The sequence below is a fragment of the Drosophila ananassae genome, chromosome 2L (genome assembly GCF_017639315.1).
Source record: "Drosophila ananassae strain 14024-0371.13 chromosome 2L, ASM1763931v2, whole genome shotgun sequence".
In the NCBI taxonomy this organism is placed as follows: Eukaryota; Metazoa; Arthropoda; class Insecta; order Diptera; family Drosophilidae; genus Drosophila; species Drosophila ananassae.
Genome location: NC_057927.1, coordinates 7,094,153 through 7,114,845, shown reverse-complemented (window position 1 = coordinate 7,114,845; position 20,693 = coordinate 7,094,153). Strand labels below are relative to the sequence as shown.

The 20,693-nt window shown below is 41.7% G+C and overlaps 6 protein-coding genes across 7 annotated transcripts; 3 read left to right on the top strand and 3 right to left on the bottom strand.

Annotated features, from left to right (window-relative positions):
• The first annotated feature begins 381 nt into the window (after positions 1–381).
• LOC6499867 lies at positions 382–2,990 on the top strand. 2 transcript variants are annotated; one of them, XM_032453640.2, is made up of 3 exons: positions 382–475; positions 535–801; positions 860–2,989. In XM_032453640.2, exons 2-3 carry the CDS (start codon positions 756–758, stop codon positions 2,857–2,859), a joined length of 2,046 nt encoding a protein of 681 aa, XP_032309531.1. In that variant the 5' UTR covers positions 382–475; positions 535–755; the 3' UTR covers positions 2,860–2,989. The 2 variants fall into 2 exon arrangements, with proteins under 2 accessions (XP_032309531.1, XP_044570503.1); XM_044714568.1 differs by lacking the exon at positions 382–475 and having other exon boundaries at positions 546–590; positions 709–801; positions 860–2,990.
• An 8-nt stretch (positions 2,991–2,998) lies between these two features.
• LOC6500695 (peroxidase) lies at positions 2,999–5,314 on the bottom strand. Its single transcript, XM_001953705.4, has 5 exons — positions 4,069–5,314; positions 3,670–4,009; positions 3,418–3,616; positions 3,253–3,358; positions 2,999–3,193 (listed from the first exon to the last, which is right to left on the bottom strand). Exons 1-5 carry the CDS (start codon positions 5,277–5,279, stop codon positions 3,112–3,114), a joined length of 1,938 nt encoding a protein of 645 aa, XP_001953741.1. The 5' UTR covers positions 5,280–5,314; the 3' UTR covers positions 2,999–3,111.
• Positions 5,315–5,641: 327 nt separating this feature from the next.
• Positions 5,642–9,495, bottom strand: LOC6500694. Its single transcript, XM_001953704.4, has 13 exons — positions 9,302–9,495; positions 9,033–9,168; positions 8,870–8,980; positions 8,647–8,806; positions 8,567–8,590; positions 8,337–8,499; positions 7,944–8,279; positions 7,067–7,885; positions 6,843–7,011; positions 6,643–6,775; positions 6,452–6,583; positions 6,249–6,390; positions 5,642–6,185 (listed from the first exon to the last, which is right to left on the bottom strand). The coding sequence occupies exons 1-13, from the start codon at positions 9,394–9,396 to the stop codon at positions 5,960–5,962; spliced, it is 2,646 nt and encodes an 881-aa protein (XP_001953740.2). The 5' UTR covers positions 9,397–9,495; the 3' UTR covers positions 5,642–5,959.
• Positions 9,496–9,670: 175 nt separating this feature from the next.
• On the top strand, positions 9,671–10,820 carry LOC6499868 (putative tRNA (cytidine(32)/guanosine(34)-2'-O)-methyltransferase 1). Its single transcript, XM_001953703.4, has 3 exons — positions 9,671–9,871; positions 9,943–10,622; positions 10,683–10,820. The coding sequence occupies exons 1-3, from the start codon at positions 9,751–9,753 to the stop codon at positions 10,785–10,787; spliced, it is 906 nt and encodes a 301-aa protein (XP_001953739.1). The 5' UTR covers positions 9,671–9,750; the 3' UTR covers positions 10,788–10,820.
• On the bottom strand, positions 10,624–12,124 carry LOC6500693. Its single transcript, XM_001953702.4, has 2 exons — positions 11,598–12,124; positions 10,624–11,541 (listed from the first exon to the last, which is right to left on the bottom strand). Exons 1-2 carry the CDS (start codon positions 11,991–11,993, stop codon positions 10,966–10,968), a joined length of 972 nt encoding a protein of 323 aa, XP_001953738.1. The 5' UTR covers positions 11,994–12,124; the 3' UTR covers positions 10,624–10,965.
• A 169-nt stretch (positions 12,125–12,293) lies between these two features.
• LOC6499869 (protein PAT1 homolog 1) lies at positions 12,294–16,064 on the top strand. Its single transcript, XM_032450236.2, has 5 exons — positions 12,294–12,425; positions 12,637–13,459; positions 13,526–15,147; positions 15,207–15,452; positions 15,518–16,064. Exons 1-5 carry the CDS (start codon positions 12,390–12,392, stop codon positions 15,794–15,796), a joined length of 3,006 nt encoding a protein of 1,001 aa, XP_032306127.1. The 5' UTR covers positions 12,294–12,389; the 3' UTR covers positions 15,797–16,064.
• Positions 16,065–20,693: the final 4,629 nt, after the last annotated feature.

Genomic DNA, 20,693 nt, shown 5'->3' with positions numbered 1-20,693 from the left:
ACTGATTGATCGGAAATGCCATAACTTCGTTGTTTTTTAAGATAGAGGGTTGGGACTTTCCACACATGTTATATTTGATCAACATATCTTATGTACAAAATTTCATAAGGATCGGCCGACTATATCCTATAGCTGTCATACAACGATCGGAATTGGCATAACTTTGTTGTTTTTTAAGTTAGAAAGATGAGACTTGGTACAGATTCTCTTTTGGATAAAATAATCTGATTTGCCAAATTTCATAAGGATCGGCCGCCTATATACGATCCGCTATATATCTAATAATATAAGATGCGTGGCGCCACCTAGCGGACTGCGACTGAACTGCAAGGGTATATCAACTTCGGCTCCGCCCGAAGTTAGCTTTCCTTTCTTGTCTTTTTATTGTTTTTATACAGACAATGGGTGTGGAGGTAGAACATCTGAAACTGAAAGAAAATAAAAGTGAATAAACCTTTGGAAGAAAACATATTTGGTAATAAATAAGTAATTAAAAATAAACAGTTTCAAGCAACACGTGACTACATTTTACAGATTTCAAAAACTCCAAATTAAATTAGTTTTCTTCGAAAATGAAAATGAGATTAATGGTAATTAACCCAGTGGCGAAATAAAATTTATGCATGATCGTTTAGCTGGCTGCCATCTGATATCGACTCAGCTCGGACTTGAGGTGTTTCTAATTAACCCATTATTTATCGGTTCCAGTAGGCTATATAAGACGGGTTCTAACCTGGCCAGGTGAACACTCTCGAATGGTGGGCCTCAGCATGAGGCTGTTCGCTGTTTTGCTTCTGTCAGGTGAGTGAACTACAATATTAGGCGAGAAATCAAATTAAGATATTTATTTTTTGGACAGGTGTCATCTCTTTCGGAGAGGGATCATGGGTTTTAAGCTCGAGCCAGCCAGCTAAAGCAGATACGAGGCCCAGAGCCAAAAAGCCATTGTTTAAAAACTATGATCTGTACTTGTATAGGCCCGAGACTCCTTACTATGGCGGATCACATTGCCAGTGCAGGCCAGGACCTCCAGGGCCACCAGGACCCCCGGGGCTGCCTGGAGTGCAGGGCGATGAGGGTTCCCCAGGAGAAAAAGGAGATCGTGGTGATCCGGGAGAAAGGGGAGAACGCGGCAGAACCGGTAGACCTGGTTACTATGGTTTCCCCGGACCCATAGGGCCTCCTGGGCCCCCTGGAAAATCCGTAATTCATCACAAAAGCGAACCCCCACAAATAATTTATTTGCCTGCACAATCGGAGGGCAAAGACCCTCCCAAAAAGAAAACCACTGGCAATGAAAAGCCAATTGTGAAAGTAAACAAACCTCAAACAGCAAAAACTGATAAAATAAGAGTTCACAAAGTTAAAACACAAACAAACCAAAACCACAAAAACCCAAATCGCAGAAGACCAACTGTTAACCCTGTTTCCGTCAATCGCAAGAGAATCAATCAGGCCATCAAGCCAAACACATCTAACAAGAAAAGAAAACCAACTACTAGGCCAACCTCCCATTCCCAGAAGCATAAACCTGGGAATGTAATCTCCCATCAGAATCCTAACTTGGCAAATAGTAAACGAAAGGTAATTAGGACTAGTTCGGGAAATCGCAAAAACTCGACTATCTCAAATTACAGACCATCAGCGTCCAAAAACAATGGCACCCATATTAACAAGAAACCGATTTTAACAAAACCAGCAGCTTATTTGAATATCAGCCAAGTGGCATCGCAGAAAAAGAAAGAACAGCCCATTAAAAAGATACAAATTAAACAAAATGAGTTGCCATTGGATTTGGCAAACTTGAGCAAAGACTCAGAATCAGAACATCCAGAAAAAACAATATTAGATACGTTAAATGGAGTGACAGAAGTGAAAGTTGGCCAAAATGATGTACCAATTAATAAGGGTATTCAAGAAGAATCACTTACAACTATGGCTTCCCCAGAAGAGGAGGCACCGGATAATAATTCAGGCACTACCACTGAGAGTGTTAACTCTTCAATGGATAATGGAATAATACAGGAAATTTCTGATAATGTAGAAACCGGAAGTCAAGTTATTGAAAAACAAGAATCAGATGTAGTACAGGACCTTTTGACAACTACTACTGAGGAAATTCCCACTTCCACGGAACTCAATCTGGATCAATCAACTGTGAACATAAATGAAAATGAAATTTCAGACAGTCAAGAAACCACAACCGCACCAGAAGATTTAGTAAAAAATGAATTAGAGGCGGAACCTGAAAAAAGTATTCAATTAGTTGACAAAACTACTGAATCTATTACTGAAATATATGACTTTAATACTTCAAAGGATACTGTTACTCTCCCTATTAGCAATGAAGAAGTACAGAGAAATCCAGACACTACCCCTGAAGACACTACACCAACGACAACTGAGCTGGACACAACGACAGATATTTTAATATTGAATCAGGGTTTCACTGATTCAAATATTTATCACATTCAGAAAAATACAGAAACTTATCAAGCTTCCAATAAAAGCGGAGAGTTTGAATCATCGCCGCATAAAATAATTACTTTAAAAATTGAAAAAGCACCTGAACCTGAAGAAGCGACCTATAGTCCTATAAGCGAGGATGAAACTAAGGATACTAGATTGCAACCCATATCTCTCCCAGAAACATCAGCAGTACAGGATACTTTCTCTTCTGAACTCACAACTGTCGACCCGATAACTGATGAATTGGTAATTTCCATGGAATCTCTTGTCCCTCAAGAACGTAACAATCAATCAGAAAGTCATAAAGAATCTCAATTTGATGTACCCGTATCCATAATAGTCGATAGGAAGCCTGAAGATACTACAGAACCTATTGAAAATGAGGTGTGAAATCATGAGTCTGAACTATATCTTTAATAAAATCAAGAAATATAAAGTTTTTAGTTGTTTTTCTTGGGGAGTATATAATTTTTAATAACTTACATCAATCAATTTAATAGAAAACAAATGATTAAATACGAATTGAGTCTTCATCTCATTGCGTTAAAAATAAGATGAAATATAACATAAAACATGGTTATCTGAGAGCACAAATTGGACCCACCAATCTGCCACAGATATATATAAAATCGTACATTCATTTTAATGTACAAGTTGAGGCCTGAGATCCTGCCACTTGCTGATATCTAGCTGATGTATATCGTTGCAGTTCAACAGTAAGTTCCTATGGGAAGAGCAATTAAAAATATTAATTTGTATAATAAAATAGATGGTTGAACTCACTGAGAATTTGGGAATACAAAGACGTTTGGCTGAATGTAGTGCAGATAGTCGGCGTTATTGCAGAACAAACTAGCCAAGCTTACTTTACGGATTTCGGCCAGTTGATCTAAGAAATAATTAAAGGATTAAACAATAATTTTATTGGCTTATAAGTTACCAACTTACCGCGCGTAAATCCAGCGCTATGATTTTCCCTTTCAAAGAAGAATCTATCACCACGTCGAGTGTTCAAGAACTGTTTTCCAATCACACACAAAAGAGAGGGTCCGAAAAGGGCCTCCGGAACATGGTATTCCAAAGAGCCGCCCACACTCAGCTCCACATCATCTGGAGTGGCATACAGCCGACGCAGCAGAGAGATTTTCTAAAAATAAGGATTAGTTATTAAATTATTAAATTAAAACCTGGTAATATTACCTCGCCAGGTATTTCATGAGCAAATTCCGCCCAATCCACAGCACGTCGCAAGCCACAAAACTCCCGCACATCGTTGTAGGAAGCCACTCCGAAATCTCTTGCCCTCTGAATATCTATGGACTTCAGATCCGATCCGTATTCCTCGAACTCCTTGCGATTGAAATAGTGCTTAATTTCCCGATCAATATTTCCATCGGATCGCTTGTGCAATTGAGTGGCCAATCCTCTGAGCAGAGCAGCAAAGTTGTCGCTCGAGTCCAGCAACTTAATGCTCTCCGTTCGGTCAAAATAGTCGCTGAGGCGGAGGGTTTTGTTCGAGCTTCGATTGGGAGCCACCAGACTATAAAGAAGAAAGTTATATTTAAATTTTTAATATCGATAAAGCTAATAAAAACTTACGAGAACCATCCGGGGATCTGAGTGTGGGCATATCTGAAGGCAACGGCAGCAAACTCCACATAGGCAGCTGGATTGACGCTGTCATCGTAGTCGTTCACATACTCTGAGGGCTCCACCGGATACAGCAGTCCATTCAAATGGGTGTAGGTGCGACCCAGGATCAAGGGCAGCAGATCGTAGTAGGTAATCTTTTGGTACTGAGCAATATTGATCTTTCGTGCCTCCTGGAAGATGCGCTCATCATCGTAATCCGCATTCAGCAGGGCCAAGCTCTCGGCCAGGCGGTTGTGCTCCCGCACCAGGAGGGTCTGGATAACAGCAATGGTGGGCGAGAAACGATTCCGTTTATCCGGCACGCTATAGCACTCGCTTTTGGTTCCGCATTCTCCATCAAAATTCCGGTTCACTGGCAGCCAGTGCTGTCCATTCGTGTAACTGGTCCGGAGGAGACCACCCTTGAAGAGTCTCACGTTCCTACTCTGAGCAGGGGTGTTTCCATATACGGAGGAGAGATCCAGATAGGCAGTGGCTACCGTTAGCTTCTCGGGATAGGGTGCACGACTCCTTGGACATATGGCATCCGCTTCGGAGACACTTCGGGCAAAGGGCAGGCAGGTCTTTCCTGTGTGATAAGCAATGGGTCCTCCGCGGGGAAGTGCTATGTTGTCACAACGTGGATTTCTCGGCTCTGAGCAGCAATCCTTGGGAGCTCCTTGAGTGCTCAACTGGCTGATGTCGTGAGCCACAAACTGTCCCCACTGCATGCTCGCCATGGTTCGATAGAGATCGTTCCTGGTCTGTTCTCCATACAACGACAGCGAGATAAGCCGGGCATTTGGAGCCTCAAGCACCTGCCTGGGAGGCAAGAGCCTCCTGTACTTCGAAACAGCTATTCCGTAATCCGGGTACAGCAGGTTATTGCAGGCTCCATCGATGGTGCGGTAGTGCAGGGTACGTGTGTCATTCAAGCAATTGGGGGGCGGGATGCCGCACCTCAAAGGTGGTTGATGCGATCCTAGCGGTTCCACCCAACCGCCTTGTGCTGAGTTGCCACCAAAATCCTTGATCAGAGCATCGAAACTGGAATCACTGACCGCTGGACGAATATCATATTCACTGCGCTTGGATCTGGACAGGTGATCCATCGAATACGGACATTTTGTGGCCAGTGCCACCGCCAGAACACTCAAAGCCACTAGAAAGAACCGCATATCAGAATCGACGCCGGAAAACTTAATGCACCATGCATGTCGTGTGTGAAGCCATATATAGATCTCCGCTGCACGATCTCCGTAGCACTCAGACGTGATAGTGCGCAACGGAATTCTCGGTAAGATGTCCAAGATTGTGGAACGTGCAAAAATATGCGAGCATAATTTCCAATATTCGGTCGACGCCAGCCGTGGGGGTGAGCAGACTGTGAATGCACCCATAATAGTCCAACCGAACGTGTTTACGGTTCACAACAAAAGCCGTAGAATGGCCAAGTTCTTATAAAATAATGAAATCATACAACTGATAAAAATAATTCAGTTTTTTGGCAATTTTGTTCAACCATCAGCAATAAAATCTCTTAATATAAACAAATCTGAGTCATTTATTTCTTTATCACGTATTAACCTTTTTTTTTTCTTTTTTGTTTGTTTGTAAATATCACTGCCTTTCTGGGCTAATGGAACAGAGTATTTCGGTTGTAGGAATCAAAATTAAATACATATCTTCTATGTAGTAACTTAACTTAAATTGGAATGTGTAATATTGAAACTTAACATGATACTTCTATGTATCAGGAAAAAACAAAAAAAAATAAATAAATAAAATATATGTCAAGAGTTTTGGTATTTAAAAAGCTAAATAGGCAACGTACTAAGTATTTAAGCCACAGGACAACCTAAGTTTTTAACTTCACCATGAATTCTTTCAAGTCTGATGGCATCTGGATATAAGAATTAAGGATCAACTTCCACTTGTGATGATAAGTACAATATTCTGCGTAAAGGCCCGATCCCTCTTCATCTTTTAGCTTCTCCACTTGATGCATTAGTCTTCTTAGGAAACACCAACAGCTCCCTAGTAACATTACGGGATACCCGGGATCTATATCCGGACAATCAATCCTGCAATTTTAAATAAAAACTTATTCCAGCTGATATTAAGGTTTTGAATTTGTAAGCACTCACATAATATCAATATATTGTTCCATTATTGACTGAATTATACAGAAAGTTTGGCGGTAAAGTTCAATATCTTCAAAATAGGTATCATCCGACTCCATTACCTCAATTATGTGCATTATAATATAGCTGGAATGTTCTAGAAATCCTAAAAATATCAATTTATATATTAATAATAAAAACAAAGAAATGATAACCCATCTTCATACCATTCGTGGCGAGAAACATGGAAAATTTAAGCACTCCAAGTAAACGCATTGGATGGCCATCCGGGAAATGTAAGGTAAGAAAACTATTGTAGGCTCCATACAAAACAGACAAATCATGTTGAACAGTCACATCTAAAACATTATCATAATTATTTAAAAATAGAACTCCATTCTATGGGCTACAAATATACCTTGTGGGGACATTTTCCAGTCGGAAATTTTCCTCCTGATATTAAACATAAAGGCCTTATTTTGTCTTATCACATCTGACGAAAGGTTTATGGTTTCAATGCATCTTTCCTCAATGCTACAGGTTATTCCAAACTAAAAATTACAAAAAAGATCAAATCAATTAACTCAATTCAATAAAACTCAGAATGTCATTACTTACAGTGTGATTCTCATGATGAACATACAGCGGGAAATTGTAGCCCAGACCTTGTTCCACACAGGACGTCGAGTGCGCACTATTCCTTATATAATCGGAGCACACTACCAATTCGGAGCCAGATTTGATTTTTTTTGTTGTAACTCCTATAAAGTTACCGCTTGACATGCAACTAATACATAAAATTAGAAAAAGTAAAAAACAATGATTTCAAAGCCAATACTTACATTACTTTTACGTTTTCTGCTCCGCAATAGTGCCGAAAGGACTTCAACGTCGTACAAAATGACGACTTGACTTGTCGATGACGGTTACTCAGTTTTCCTCTGGTAAAGTACTGAATAACAAACTGTTGGAAGTGTTTGGTATAGTTTTCCAATAAATGACACCGCTTTGAGGTGTTCATGTTCTTCATTTTCTCAGACAATTGCTGCGAATTGTAGGAGTTAGCATTGATAATGTCTTCGGCACAGGTTACTTCAATTCTGTTTAGGCAAAGTGAAAGCAGCTTATTAGTAAACTGGCCGATGGGAGTTTCGTGTGGCATGCACGGGTCACTACTATTCCCGGAATCACGAAAAGATTTTTGTACGCTATTGTAACAGTTTACAAAATCGGCCACTGCATCAATCCCGTAATAACTAAATGCATTTTCTTCCATACGCATGGTTTTTGTTTTCAGATCATCAACAGGTACGCTTCGTTCATCTTCATTGATGGGGTCGCGAAAAGGTGCTAGTTTCTCATGATGCGAATTGAAGACGACGTGAGCTGCCAAGCGCAGAAGAATTGAACCTATTACAGTAATCATATCTTGTTTTTTGAGGGCAAGCATATTAAAATATTTATCTATGAGCTTAGTATCGTTGTAAATGTAAACAGCCAGACGAAATGATTTCGTTATGATGGTGAGGTAGTTTTCTTTGGTCAAACGCTTATAGTCGGGCGTGTTGGACAGAAGGTCTCCGTACAAGTTATATTCTTTCTCCTCCTCTTTAGCATGTTCCAGTATAAAGTTCCACGCATCTTTGGCACTCTTTATTACTCTACTTTTAGGAAGAAAAGTAAGTTAACGATTATCAACAGGAATTAAATTATACGCACCCGCCATCAAGAACAAAGTCTTCTAGAGCCGGTAGTATATACTCCGCCGACTTCAGAAACAGTCGAAACAGAGTTGTTGACTCCATCATTGGTATTATTCCTACTTTAAAGCCAGAACATTCAAACTGATGAATCTCCTCGTCGTCTTTCATGCACGATTCGGAACAGTAAGTTTTATAGCGGCAACCAGCACAGGTGTAGATCAGTTCCTGAGGAACTCCGCACAGATCACAGTTGTTAAATGGCGCTCCGAACTGATAGTAGGTGGGATTCTCCGCCAAGACAATTTCTCCTTTATCAATGTCCGAAGTTGCAAACACTCCCGCGTTCTTGCTCCTGTTTTTGTTATGGAATTATAATTTATATATGCAATTAAAATTAGGTTTTGCTTACAGATAAACACAGGCACCGCTGGCAAATGGAATTTTTCGTATAAGCTTGCAGCCCTTAAAAGGTAATATGGGCCTGATTTTATGATTGATTTTTATCTCTTCACTGAAAGCGCTGCGGATTTTCTCTTCATACTGGACCAACAACGAAATATATGATGCAACATCTAAAATATGTACGCCAAGAGTTAAAAAATTTATACAACTTGACGATAGAAAGTTCTTTGAACTTACCGGCAGTCTGTGGAGGTGAGTTTTCTACAAAAGAAACTGTTTTTGGTATATGCATTAATTTGTAACCCAATCAAACTTACCAATTAGCTTTTTCACATTCGCAAGATTAGCCTTTGCTCCATGGTAGTCGCCTGCCAGAAAAAGGGAAACACATGACAGAATCCGGGAAATTATAATGCCCTCTGGATTTTTAAGTTTTGGGTCCAAACTGTCGTAAAACCGCAGGTCATGAGCGGCTACCTGTTAGGAATGAATGAAGATGTTCAATGATATCAGGGATTTAACGATTTCAAAGCATATTACCAAATAGCGATTGCTTTTCATGTAATGAATGCTTCGGGCCAAGATCGCATCTACAAATGTGTGAGTGCCGCTAGGGGCCCGGCAAATAATTTCGTTCATAAGCTGAAACACCTATATAAACCAATTGCAATAACAATAGCCACAAAACTTAGGTTAGGCTTACCAGCTTCAAGACGGTAGGATCCTTATTTTTCATGTGCTCCTTGGCCACGGCAAAGCACCGGGGTGCTATCTCCGCGAAATGCATAAATACCGCATCCGTTTCCATCTTCAACACCTTTACAAAGAGCTCACATTCTCTGAAAGTTATTGATTGCTTAAACAGAATGCTTAGAACACTTTTCTTAGTTTAAGAATTATCAAGAAACTCAAGAATTCAAGAAACTCCATTGCGTATTTGTGCACCGAACACCTCTACCGTGCCATACTTACATTAAATTGCGCGGAGTCAAGACCATTGACATTGTGGCGCATTCTGGAGCCCCGGGATGAGGATCATCCATAAGATGCAGAGGAATTCGATGCATAATTTCATAAGAAATTGCAATTTATCCTTGCAATTGCAGTTTTGAAGCGAAAGCGGGAAAGAATGTGACCAAACTTACAAGACGTCAAAATACCATTATTTATCATGCTAAAACGCGCAAATACTAAAATAGAAAATTCTAATATTAAAAACTTTTTTTTTTTAAATATTATATTTAATAAATTTCTATACTACTAAATGTACTACATTTTCTCTATTTTCATCAATTATTTTTTATTCGCAATAAATTTATTGTTGGTATTTTATGTCGCACATTTTGAGCTTTCTAATATGAACTAGTTCAGAACCCTAGGAGCATATTAGAAGCATTATTTATGAATTAAAATTTGTAAAAATGGGAAAAACTTCAAAAGATAAGCGCGATATTTACTATCGACAGGCTAAGGAGGAAGGCTGGCGGGCTAGAAGTGCCTTTAAGTTGCTCCACGTGGACGAGGCATACGGCATACTAAATGGTAAGTGCGACATGTTGCCAAAACAAGTATGTTTGTATGAGATTTCAATGATTAACATTCTACACATGAAGGTGTCCAGAGGGCGGTGGATCTTTGTGCGGCGCCTGGCAGTTGGTCCCAAGTGCTGTCTAGAAAACTCTACGACACCTGCCAAACAGACGACGAAAAGGCAGCCGTGAAGATTATTGCAGTGGACCTGCAGGCGATGGCCCCTATTCGGGGAGTTATCCAACTACAAGGAGACATTACAAAGCAGTCCACGGCAGAAGCCATCATTGGCCACTTTGGCGACAACAAGGAGGATAAAGCCCAATTGGTCGTATGCGACGGAGCACCGGATGTCACCGGGGTGCATGAGATGGATGAGTATATGCAGCACCAGTTGTTGGTGGCTGCTCTCAGCATAGCCACCTGTGTGCTGGAAACTGGAGGCACTTTTGTGGCCAAAATATTCAAAGGCAATGCCACATGGCTACTGAGCTCACAGATGAAGATTTTCTTTAAAAAGTTTGATATCTACAAGCCTCCCAGTTCGCGGCCCTCGAGTATAGAGGCATTCGTAGTCTGCTCCGACTTCTGTTTGCCAACTGGGTACATACCTCAAGTAATCAACACGGCTCGGGATGATATCCGAATCTTGGCCCAGAAAACTGGATCTGAGGTTAACCGAAAGCTGGTGCCATTCATCGCATGCGGGGATTTGGGCGAACTAAATGAAGAAGATGATAGGGATACAGAAAAACCAAATGATGTAAGTAATATTTGTATTATGCTTCAATATTTATTTTAAATAAGGAAATTCTTCCTAAAGGAGGCGCAATATGCATATGATGTTGTCATGAGCGATGCATTCTACCCCCCAGAATTCAAGGAAATCGTTAAACAAGTCTACGAAGAACAATTGCAAATAAGCTAAATGTCTACAATAAAAATGAACTAAAATAGCTTATGTTATTCTTATACTGGTATTCAGTTGATTTGGAGTGTGATAGAGTATCGGAACAGATATAAAATTAGACAACAGGGAACCTAAGATCTTAAGCAAAATATACAGTTGAGTTTTAATTCCAACACTTGATGCTAGGAGAGCTTAGTTATTTAAGAGATAGCTTCCTTTGCTCAATTTCTAAAAGTTTCCTCTTTAAATCGACTTTCTCCGCCATCAACTGCTCCATGGCCAGGTGATGCCTCTTATCCTCATATAACTTCTGCTTATACAGTAAGCAGAACTCGTTAAGCGCTAGGTGCACACTGCTGGCGGAATCATTGACCAGACTTATATTGTCTTTAATCTTTTCAAGCAGAGTTTCTTCTTCCATTACCCGGCTGCTGGCCCGCGGTCGCCTGCTTGACTGAAGATACAGGGGGTCTATTTCAACTTTGGCCTCATCCGGCTCATACACATATTCGGCGGGGGTTTGCAGAGGCCCGCCGCTATCATCCTCCGGCACAACATCCTCCACTTCGTCTATGTCGAACCCGGTGGTGGAATTCTCGTGCATTTCATCGTCGTCGGAAACTTTCATTATTATTTGACTGACATCTTCGTTTAAGCGGCAAAGAGTTGCAATGGTTTCCTCCGACGAATTCAGACTAGTGCCAAATGGCATGTTGTGCATTTCGTTTTTCTCAACCTTTTTTAAGATGAACCTCTTCCAGTCTTTCAGGGCCTGCAAGGAGAACAATTATCTGGTGACTCTAATTGTGGACAGTCTATTTAACAAACCTTTTTCCAGGTAGGTATATCTTTTCGCGGCGGCCCATGCCTGTTGAGTTCATTTGTCAGCTGTTCCCATAGAGACTCCAGATTATTTCTAGTCTCCCACGTCGGATTCTGCAGCAGGCGGGGGTGCTTCTTTACAAAATCGAGAAGGATCGTCTCCTGTGTCGCGTTTCGAGGCTTTGCCTTGTTGCGGTCCATGTCACCTTCTTGCGGTCGACGGTGGAATTTAAAGTTGTGGGTGCGAGCCATAGCCGTAGTTGGGTGCATTCTGTTCATATGTTTACTCAGATTTGTGGTTGTGGTCTTGTACGACAGCTTCGCCTTGCAGATGTTGCACACCGCGTAGGTGTCGTCTACTGCCCGAAAGAAGCACCAGATTTCGCTCGTCTTTCGCTTCATTTCGGCTGTTTTCACAGTAATTCAGAAATATATTGTGATAAAATAAAAAACAATCTCCGAGATGCGTAAACAATAACTCATGGAACCAGCTGAAGATGCGTCGAAAGGATCTGGTTCAAACTATCGGTTGCCGGATCTATTAATAAAGATGCTTCAGATAACTTTTTATTGTTCTTATAGTTTTAAAGAAATTCCCAATAAAATAAATAATTAAATTAAATACGGATGTTTTGTTATTAAACTTAATTTTTAATTATCGAACCAATTCCGCCACCCTCGCTTCCTGTAATTGGTATCGATAGCAGATAAGTCCGCCCGCCCGGCCATCGCTAGGTCACACTGACAACTTGTCACTGACAAGTCATGATAATTTTTTTAAAGCAATAGTTTTTCGCAATGGACTCGTTTTTCGGATTCGACACCAATTTACCGGTAAGAAAGCGTCCCCCCACGCAGATGCTGTTTTATTCCAGAGAACAGGCCCCAAAGAAAGCCAATATTCTATCGGCGACTTTCCCTCGTACTCGAAGACTCTCGAAGTGTACACCACACGAACTTTTCACTTTGCGAAATGGGGAAACTAAGGCCAAAGAGGGCTAGGAATCACGATTACCTGGACTAAGTTGCTGTATTTTAATTGCAGGATGAAGATGGAGGCGACGGACGCCTCGGGGAGGAGGACTACGATGCGCTGAACGACGAGACCTTCGGCTCGGCGATAAATGGAGACTGGGAGGAGGCCCACGAGACGATGGTGCGCCTCGGCGGCAATGGAGAGCGGGCGCGCAAGCGGGTCCCGGACGGGGACTTTTTGGAACCCAGTGACAACGGCGCCTTCCGGCACCTGAATCTTCTCTCCTCGGGGCCCTCGTCCAGTGGTTCCACACCGGCTCCTTTTCGACAATCGCGCAACATTGGCGATTCCGATCTAGAGCTAAACCTCTCCTCGATGAAGCTGGACGACATGGATCTGTCCTCATTTACCGACAGCGAAGCCGGGGGCCTCAGCAATCGCATCAACTTGGACTCGAACGTGTGGACCTCGCACACCTTTCCGAACAGCCAGCCTCTTTTCCGGGAAAACCTACGCAGCGCTTTCAAACCTCAGCAGCCGCAGCTGCAGCCACAACAGCATCCACTGATGAAACCTCCGCCAGAGGCGAATGCAAACTTTCCTCCGCAGGGATTGAAAATCACTACTCTTGAAGACATTGAGCGCAATCTGATTATCCAGCAGGCATCTAAGCAGCAACAACAGCAACAGACGGAACGTAAAATGTTCGACGACTTTAACCTGGGCAACAGGAGGCAGGTGGCCACACCAACCATGCTGCATCAACAGCAGCAGCAACATATGCAACAGCAGCTGCAGCAACAGCAAAAGATGCACCAACAACAGATGAACCAACAACAACAACATCAGCAGCAGCAACTACAGCAACAACAGCAGCAGCAACAGAACAAGGGTAAGCATACATTTATTATTCTAGAATTCTAATTAATTCTAAACTCTACTATCCTTAATTCTGTAGCACCTCCTGGCTTTCTAGGAACGCCTCAGACCTCTCCACCTAGGCCAAACTTGGGTTTCCCTGGACCCGGATCTGGTCCAGTGCCCGGCCCAGTTCCCGGCCCAGTGCCCGGCCCCGTGCCTGGTTCTCATCCGCTGAACGAGCTGCTACCAACGCCACCATCGCAGCCGCAGTTAAATGGGCCATCTGGGAACCGCGTACCTCCCGGATTCATTTACCCGCAAGCTATGACCGGAAATATGCCACCACTGCCTGCGCAGCACCCGCTGATGCCCAATTACCTACCGCTGAACTATCCGCTGCCCAATGGCGGCAATCAGCGTCCACTGCCCAATCCCCATGCCCTGCCAACAGCGCTGAACAACTTCGCTATGCATCCAAGCTTTAATGCCATGCGCGCAGCTGGCCTCCATTCAACGCCACCATTTATACAACCCGGCCACCCAATGCCACAGCCCAGGATGCCTCCGCATCCAATAGGCCAGCAGCCGCCGAATTCGATGTACAACATGTTTAACATGCGTCTGGTGCAGGAGATACAGCAAAACCATCCGCTGCTGCAGCAAGCGGCCGTGGCACGTCAGATGCAACAAAGTCGCTCGGGTTCCGTGGCTAGTGATCGGCAGAAGCAGCAAATGCAGCAGGTGCAGCAACAGCCACACGGACGTCGGCCTGATGCCACCGGCAATCTGCCACAGGACGAGTACGATGAGTATGCCAACCTGATGAGCACGCGCGACAAGCACTGGTTGATCGGCATCCAGCTGTCGCAGCTGAACACGGATACGCCCTACATAGACGATTACTATTATACGGTGTACAGGGAGCGGAAGGCACAGCAGAACGGACAAATGCGCCATAGTCAAGCGCATAAGGATAACCAACTTAATCATCCGCTCACCCAGCCGCGCGGCCACGCGCAACTGATACTTGTCCAGCTGGGCAACAAGAACGGAACGCGCAACGGTCACGGACGGGAACGTCGCAATTCGGAGAATGCCAACAACACCAGCGGCAATACCCACAACGGACCAGGTGGAATCGGCGGCAACAATAACACGTTGCCCGGTTACATATTTTCACCGCTGAAATTCGAGAACTCGCTGGGAAAGCTGCAGTACGGCAGTGTGACGGCACCGCGCAAAATCATTGACGCCGACATTATGGGCGTGGATTCGAATGCCGGCCTAGATACGAGTGCCACTTCCTCATCCTCAAGCACGAACACCAAGTCGCATGCTGGCACTCCATTATTGCCTTCGAACGATCGAGATGTTAACCCGAGCAGCATGCGCAAGTCGCGTCACATTTTGCTGCTAATCGAAACGCTGTACCGCTATCTGTTAAAGCTAGAGGATCTGGAGAGTCCCGAGGTGATGGCCACTATTGCGCTAAAGAAGAAGAAGGAGGCCGAGCGAATCGCGGCCCTGGAGCAGCTGGAGATGGCCAATAAAACGCCCGAAGAGCGCGCTGCCGAAGCTATAAACCCCCAGCCGATGAATCCGCAGTTAAAGAATAAGTTTAATTACGAAGTGGAGACGAATGCCGCTTTGGTTAACAAGTTGAAGGCTGGCTTGACCCTGGACAAGGTTACCGCCATGATGAATGTGCGCAAGGGAAAGGTATTTCATGAAAATATTTATTTATAATTCAAAATAACAATATTCTGTGTCTGTTGCAGATTCTTTTACGTCGAGTCATGCCTTTCATTGCGGATCAAAGCATTTGTTGGACCGTTTGGAGCGGCATATTCTGCTCGCTGCAGACCGTTGTTAAGAAGGACAAGGACGATGTGGAAGGAGTCCTCTACGCACTTTATCCGGAATTTAAGAAGCACATAAATAAGGCCGGTTTTCTGAACCTTGTTAGCATTTCAGCTGCCATTACGCTAAACGATAAGAAGCTAACCGGAATTTTTTGCACTCGCGTAAGTTTTGCTTATCTAACTAATCAAGATTATTAAAATTAAACTAAATATCAATGCTTTAACAGTTTGGCATCCTGTCATTGGTTGCTCTGATACTTCGGGCCGAGGAAATATACGTGGCCCGCTCCGATCCCACTCTCAACGAGGAGAACAAGCAGAAGTGGCGGGAGTTTTTAACTCAGGTGGCATCAAGCCTTAATTTAACCATACAGAATCAAACCATCTCGGCGGCCATCGAATCTGATGCGATTCAGCCTTTAATGGACCACATTGAACGGTTTAAAGACCTAAAGCTCGATGCCCTTCTGGCATTGATCACTGAAGCCAGGCATCAAATCGACTAGGTTGAGTTGTAAGTTTTTTTTTCACGCTTAATCGAAATGTTTCAGAAATTGTAAAATGTATGTAGCAGAGTTAATTTTTCTTTACTCAATTACGCATATGTTTGTATAAATTATGTATCCGATACTTACATATGTACCGTGTTTACTTTAAAAACAAAAAAATACACAAAAAATATTGCTACAGGGTATAAAAATCTCACACCAAAAAATGAGAAAGTACTCAACCGTCAATAAATTTTGATAATAGTTTGTTAGAAACGTTCTTTTATCCAAAATTATGTGCACTTTTTAAGAATCAAGAAACAAAAAGAAAAAAGAGGCAAAAAAGAAAATGTTTTTATAAATAATATCGAATGGTAGGTTTTGCTCATTGTACATACTTATATCATTTCATATTTGATAAGAAGTACTTTTTGGCATTTTCCTTAGAGATTTTGAATGATTAATAACCACCCTAAGATCTGTTAACGCGAACATTCAGCTTATTTTCATAATTGACTTAATAATCAGTAGCGTTGGCCGCTATCTGAAACCCTAGAAGCAAGAAATTACACTATCTACGTTTATGAATTTTTCAGCGCCGATACGTATGAGCGCTTACATACTCATATAAAATGCAAATTGCAAAAGGCAAATACATATAATAGCACCTATTTTCTGGTATATGTAAATATCGGTTTTGTGACATTTCTATTAAAGTAAAGTTTTTGGGTTTCATTGAATGAAACTTTTGTGTGGAGCCCCGTTAATGAAATCGAGACATTCAGCATAAATGTGTAACTACATATATAGGCAGTGAGATTGGTGCAGCCGAGAACGTGTTTATTGAAACAAAATGATCAAAATTGTGATACATTTTGACTTTTAAACGTAAACAAAAACCAGATAGGCGGAAAGAGTTAACTTAACACACAAAGAACCATTATTAATTGAAATTAGAAAAGCCGCAATTGTCATTTTTCTGGATTTTTGTAACCCAGCGGATAGATATTTGTTGTAAGAATCCGTTGTGGAGCATCATAATTTTACTTTGTTTTTATTTAATTGACATTTTGGATCTTTTCATTTGAGTGTTGTTTTTAAGTCATATATATTTTTTATACCAAAATTTATGTTTTTCCTATAATCGTAAAAATTATTGCAAGAGTTTGGCAAAAATTTCCAAAAAAATTATACGCTTTTTAAGCAAAAAAACGAAAAAAGAGTCAAAATACTGTAGCTGCATAAGAAACTAAAAGCATATACAATAATTATTATAGATTAATTTGTATTTATCACTTGCAAGCACTTGGAAACATATTTAACTTTGCCGATTGAGAAACAACCTTTGATTATTTTTATGATTTCAAAAGTATAATAAATAAAGCATACCATTTCACAGGACACTGTGAGGTCTTTACTTGGTCTGGGTCTGGTTCTGGATTATATATGGGATCAATTAAATCCAATTTTCCATTTCATGAATTATTAACTGTAATTGCATATATGTGTTTTCAAATTGAGTTATCAGCAATGTGGGGGACAGTCGCATCAAAGGAGCGGTGACAGACCGTGTTTTGTGGCCTGTCTGTTTTGTTTTTGGCGCAGAATCAAGCGTCGAAGTGTCGGCAGTTGCTGTCCGTGCAGGACATTTTGTTGTTCGGAGGCGCCAAAGTGCGTAACAAGTGGCGGCGGCGGCGCTGTGGAATTGTTGCAAATTTCTGAGTCGACGACGCCAACCATGGTGGCGACGGTCACCAAGACGACAACTTGTCGGCAACAGTCCGCCCAGCGCTAAGGGATGCGCCCCGGAGCCCACGCGCCCCAACCCACCCCATTTTAAGTTGCCGGCAAAAACACTTGGAAAAATTCAAGTAATGGAAATGGTATTAAATATGTTAAAGTTCTCAATGGCTACATCTTTACCAATTATCATCCGATCCTTGACGGGACTAGATCGGCGATCGGCGACCCCCTAGCGAAGCCCATATCTTTGCCAATTCTCATCCGATCCTTGAGAGGAATACCAAAACGTAATATTTTTCAGATTTTTTGTTAAATTTTCTGAGGGTCCTCTTTAAAATCGTGAAAATGTATGGGAGTGGCAATATGTCCTCCCCAGTGGAGGACATATCTGTGCCAAAAATCATCTGATTCTTCAGTGGAATATCTTCAAAGATTTGTGAATCGATTCTCCATCTATCTGCATCAAAATCTTGAAATCAAATATTTGTTAAAAATGTTGTAAAATTTTCCGGGGGTTTCTCTTTAAAATTCCAAAAGAGTATAAAGATGCCCCTATGAGCCCCCCGAAGGCTATATCTTTGCCAATTATCATCCGATTCTTCAGCGGAATGCTTTAAATGATTGGTATATTGATTCTTTATCGATCTTCATCAAAATCTATGATCTAGAAACTTTTTAAACATTTTTTTTGTTAAATTTTCTGGGTCAACATTTCGAAAATGTATGGAAATGCTGTATGAGCCTAGTCGAATGAATTTCACGGCTCACATAACAAGCAAATCTTTTAGTTTAATATTTATTGAATAATAATAAACTAAAAAATCTTTCTTATAGTGTAACCAAAGGCTAGACTTAGACAGACGATTGCGGCGACCAGTCTTCTTCGGCGACGGCGACAATGGCACGACGACAACACCAGGACAACAGGACCAGGACTCTGGAGCAGACAGTGGCGCAGTTTGGGCAGGACACAGCGGATGCGGATGCGGATACGCAGAACTTTGATTTGCGAACGGGCCAAGAGAGCGCCACGCCACTGGGCGCCGTTATTATTGCCACCATTGTCGCGTCAAATGCCGCTGCTCTCACAATTAGATGCGAAAATAGCCGGCGCGTCGATGATGACGAGTTATGTCGCGTCTATCTGTTAGTTGTTTTTTGTTGACGACACCAGGATTCGTTCTAATGGGGATGGGCAAATGGCTTATTTTATAATTTCTACATAGAACTGTGCCTCGCTTGATCCTTTCATTAAGTCTTTAGACTTTTTAGTTACCTTAACTAATGTAAACAATCATCCCCCCTTCTATTTGGTGCACATGTCGTATGAGTAATTTTTTGGGTTTATCTGCTTGACCCACATGTCGTATGAGTAATTAGGCCGTTCTTCGGCCCGTCTTAAGATCTGTCGAACCTGTTAATTAGTGGTTAATGACATTAGGTATGGTTGTTTGGATTCCCCTTATTGTTGCCAATAATCTGCCGGTCTGCCGGAGTCATTCGAACTTTCGCAAATGTCTAGCGCCCTCGTGCTGTGTGGTTTAGGCCAACTTCGGCCGACAGACGCCACTGGCACTGTCGTCGTCCGAAGCCAGCCGGCAGCCAACATTTGAAAAACGAAATGGCGCGCAGATTAGACACCACTAAGACTAGACCAGCTAGACGCGTAGTGACGCCACTAAAAATTTATGTACTTTCTTCGTACGTTTTTTTTGCAGTTCCCCCAATTTTCTTTCAGTTTCGAGTATAGGGTTTCTTATTCTGTTTGCTATTAATCGGATTTATGAAACGAAGGGGAGCCACAAATAATTATTCTCTAAGAATATTTCGTTATCAATATTTTTGAAATTAAAATGAATAGTTTTATTATTAAAAATTCAAAATAAAGATCATATTCCCATTACACATATTAATTATTTAGTTCTTATACTTCTAATAAAAAAATAATAATTATTTTTCTGAGAAATACTGATAATAAAAAGCCAAAGTTCTGGTAGCAGCGGTAGCCAAAAACCAAAATAAACAAAAACCAAAACAACAAACGTGTCCTGCCAAAGGAGCCAACAAAAAGGAAAACGACAATAAACTCAAATATCCACACACCAGTATGAATACCAGTATATGGAAGCATGAATGGCTGAAGCTAACTGACAATGAGTCAGAAGTCGGAGTCGGGACAGAAGTGGCGTCGGCGTCCAAGGATTCGGCGTCCGTGGCGACGTCGCCGCCGGCGAGTCCGTGTCCGTGTCCGTGCGCAGTGGTCGCAACAGTCCAAAAGTCCCAAGTGCGCACCGCTCAAGCAGACTCCGGTCGTATCCTTGCCGCGAGTATAAAAGGACGAGTCCGGGTACGGCTGGCGCTTAGTTGGCTTAGAAATGTGTCACGGGATACGTCCGATAAAACCGCATTACAGCAAATGCAAACGCGCGCAATTAAAACCCAAACAATCTCATACAAAATAATTAACTAGAAATTATTAAAAAAAAAACTTTATAAAAACAACAATTTTTTGTAAAATTTGGAATGACAAACTATTCAGGTAAGAGCAAACTCACCTAGATAGTGTTATTATTTTTCTAAAAAAAAAAGTTTAAACAACGAAATAATATTAATATTATTGTGTTTTAAAGAAGTGTGGGTTTTAAGAATATTTTCTAGAGAAGTTAAAAGTTTTTAAATAATTTTAGATTTAACAAAAAACCAAGAGTATTATGTTTTAAAGTGGAAACGCTTTCTGATCTTCTTTGTTGAGTTAAACAAACCCTAAAATTAATAAGTCATTTACTAAAAAATTATGTGAATTTCCGTTTATTAAGAGCTCAAGTCTAAAAAAACAATCAAACAGAACTGGCAGGTAAGTCGATCTTGCATTTGAGGGCCAAAGAAATTCTTCCGACTTCAAGGGACACACGCTACTCAGATTTATCTTCTTTGAATGAACTCTCGAAAATTAGCTTATGAAATTCAAAACCCGACGACAATCGTGGGGCGGAGGGAGATGATGTCGGTGGCGAATATCAATGAGTAGAAACAAAAGGTCTGCAGCTCGTTAAGGGGCATACAAATCTCGAAGAGTGCTGGCACAGGATAAGATGATGATGATGGAACGATGCTAAACTGGTTTTCAGCTCTCTGCCAAGAATTTCGTCGGTTTCGGAGGAAGTCCGCTGCA

Excerpts from the sequence above, each read along its gene's own strand:
- LOC6499867 (XM_044714568.1), top strand. The coding sequence starts at position 756 with ATGGTGGGCCTCAGCATGAGGCTGTTCGCTGTTTTGCTTCTGTCAG. Across the intron at positions 802-859 it reads CGCTGTTTTGCTTCTGTCAG|GTGTCATCTCTTTCGGAGAG; the intron begins GTGAGTGAACTA and ends TTTTTTGGACAG.
- LOC6500695 (XM_001953705.4), bottom strand. The coding sequence starts at position 5,279 with ATGCGGTTCTTTCTAGTGGCTTTGAGTGTTCTGGCGGTGGCACTGGCC. Across the intron at positions 4,010-4,068 it reads CAGATCCCCGGATGGTTCTC|TCTGGTGGCTCCCAATCGAA; the intron begins GTAAGTTTTTAT and ends TCTTCTTTATAG. Across the intron at positions 3,359-3,417 it reads TAGCGCTGGATTTACGCGCG|ATCAACTGGCCGAAATCCGT; the intron begins GTAAGTTGGTAA and ends ATTATTTCTTAG.
- LOC6500694 (XM_001953704.4), bottom strand. The coding sequence starts at position 9,396 with ATGCATCGAATTCCTCTGCATCTTATGGATGATCCTCATCCCGGGGCT. Across the intron at positions 8,981-9,032 it reads ATCCTACCGTCTTGAAGCTG|GTGTTTCAGCTTATGAACGA; the intron begins GTAAGCCTAACC and ends TGGTTTATATAG. Across the intron at positions 7,886-7,943 it reads GACTTTGTTCTTGATGGCGG|AGTAATAAAGAGTGCCAAAG; the intron begins GTGCGTATAATT and ends TCCTAAAAGTAG.
- LOC6499868 (XM_001953703.4), top strand. The coding sequence starts at position 9,751 with ATGGGAAAAACTTCAAAAGATAAGCGCGATATTTACTATCGACAGGCT. Across the intron at positions 9,872-9,942 it reads GGCATACGGCATACTAAATG|GTGTCCAGAGGGCGGTGGAT; the intron begins GTAAGTGCGACA and ends CTACACATGAAG. Across the intron at positions 10,623-10,682 it reads ATACAGAAAAACCAAATGAT|GAGGCGCAATATGCATATGA; the intron begins GTAAGTAATATT and ends TTCTTCCTAAAG.
- LOC6500693 (XM_001953702.4), bottom strand. The coding sequence starts at position 11,993 with ATGAAGCGAAAGACGAGCGAAATCTGGTGCTTCTTTCGGGCAGTAGAC. Across the intron at positions 11,542-11,597 it reads ATATACCTACCTGGAAAAAG|GCCCTGAAAGACTGGAAGAG; the intron begins GTTTGTTAAATA and ends TTCTCCTTGCAG.
- LOC6499869 (XM_032450236.2), top strand. The coding sequence starts at position 12,390 with ATGGACTCGTTTTTCGGATTCGACACCAATTTACCG. Across the intron at positions 13,460-13,525 it reads GCAGCAGCAACAGAACAAGG|CACCTCCTGGCTTTCTAGGA; the intron begins GTAAGCATACAT and ends TTAATTCTGTAG. Across the intron at positions 15,453-15,517 it reads CCGGAATTTTTTGCACTCGC|TTTGGCATCCTGTCATTGGT; the intron begins GTAAGTTTTGCT and ends ATGCTTTAACAG.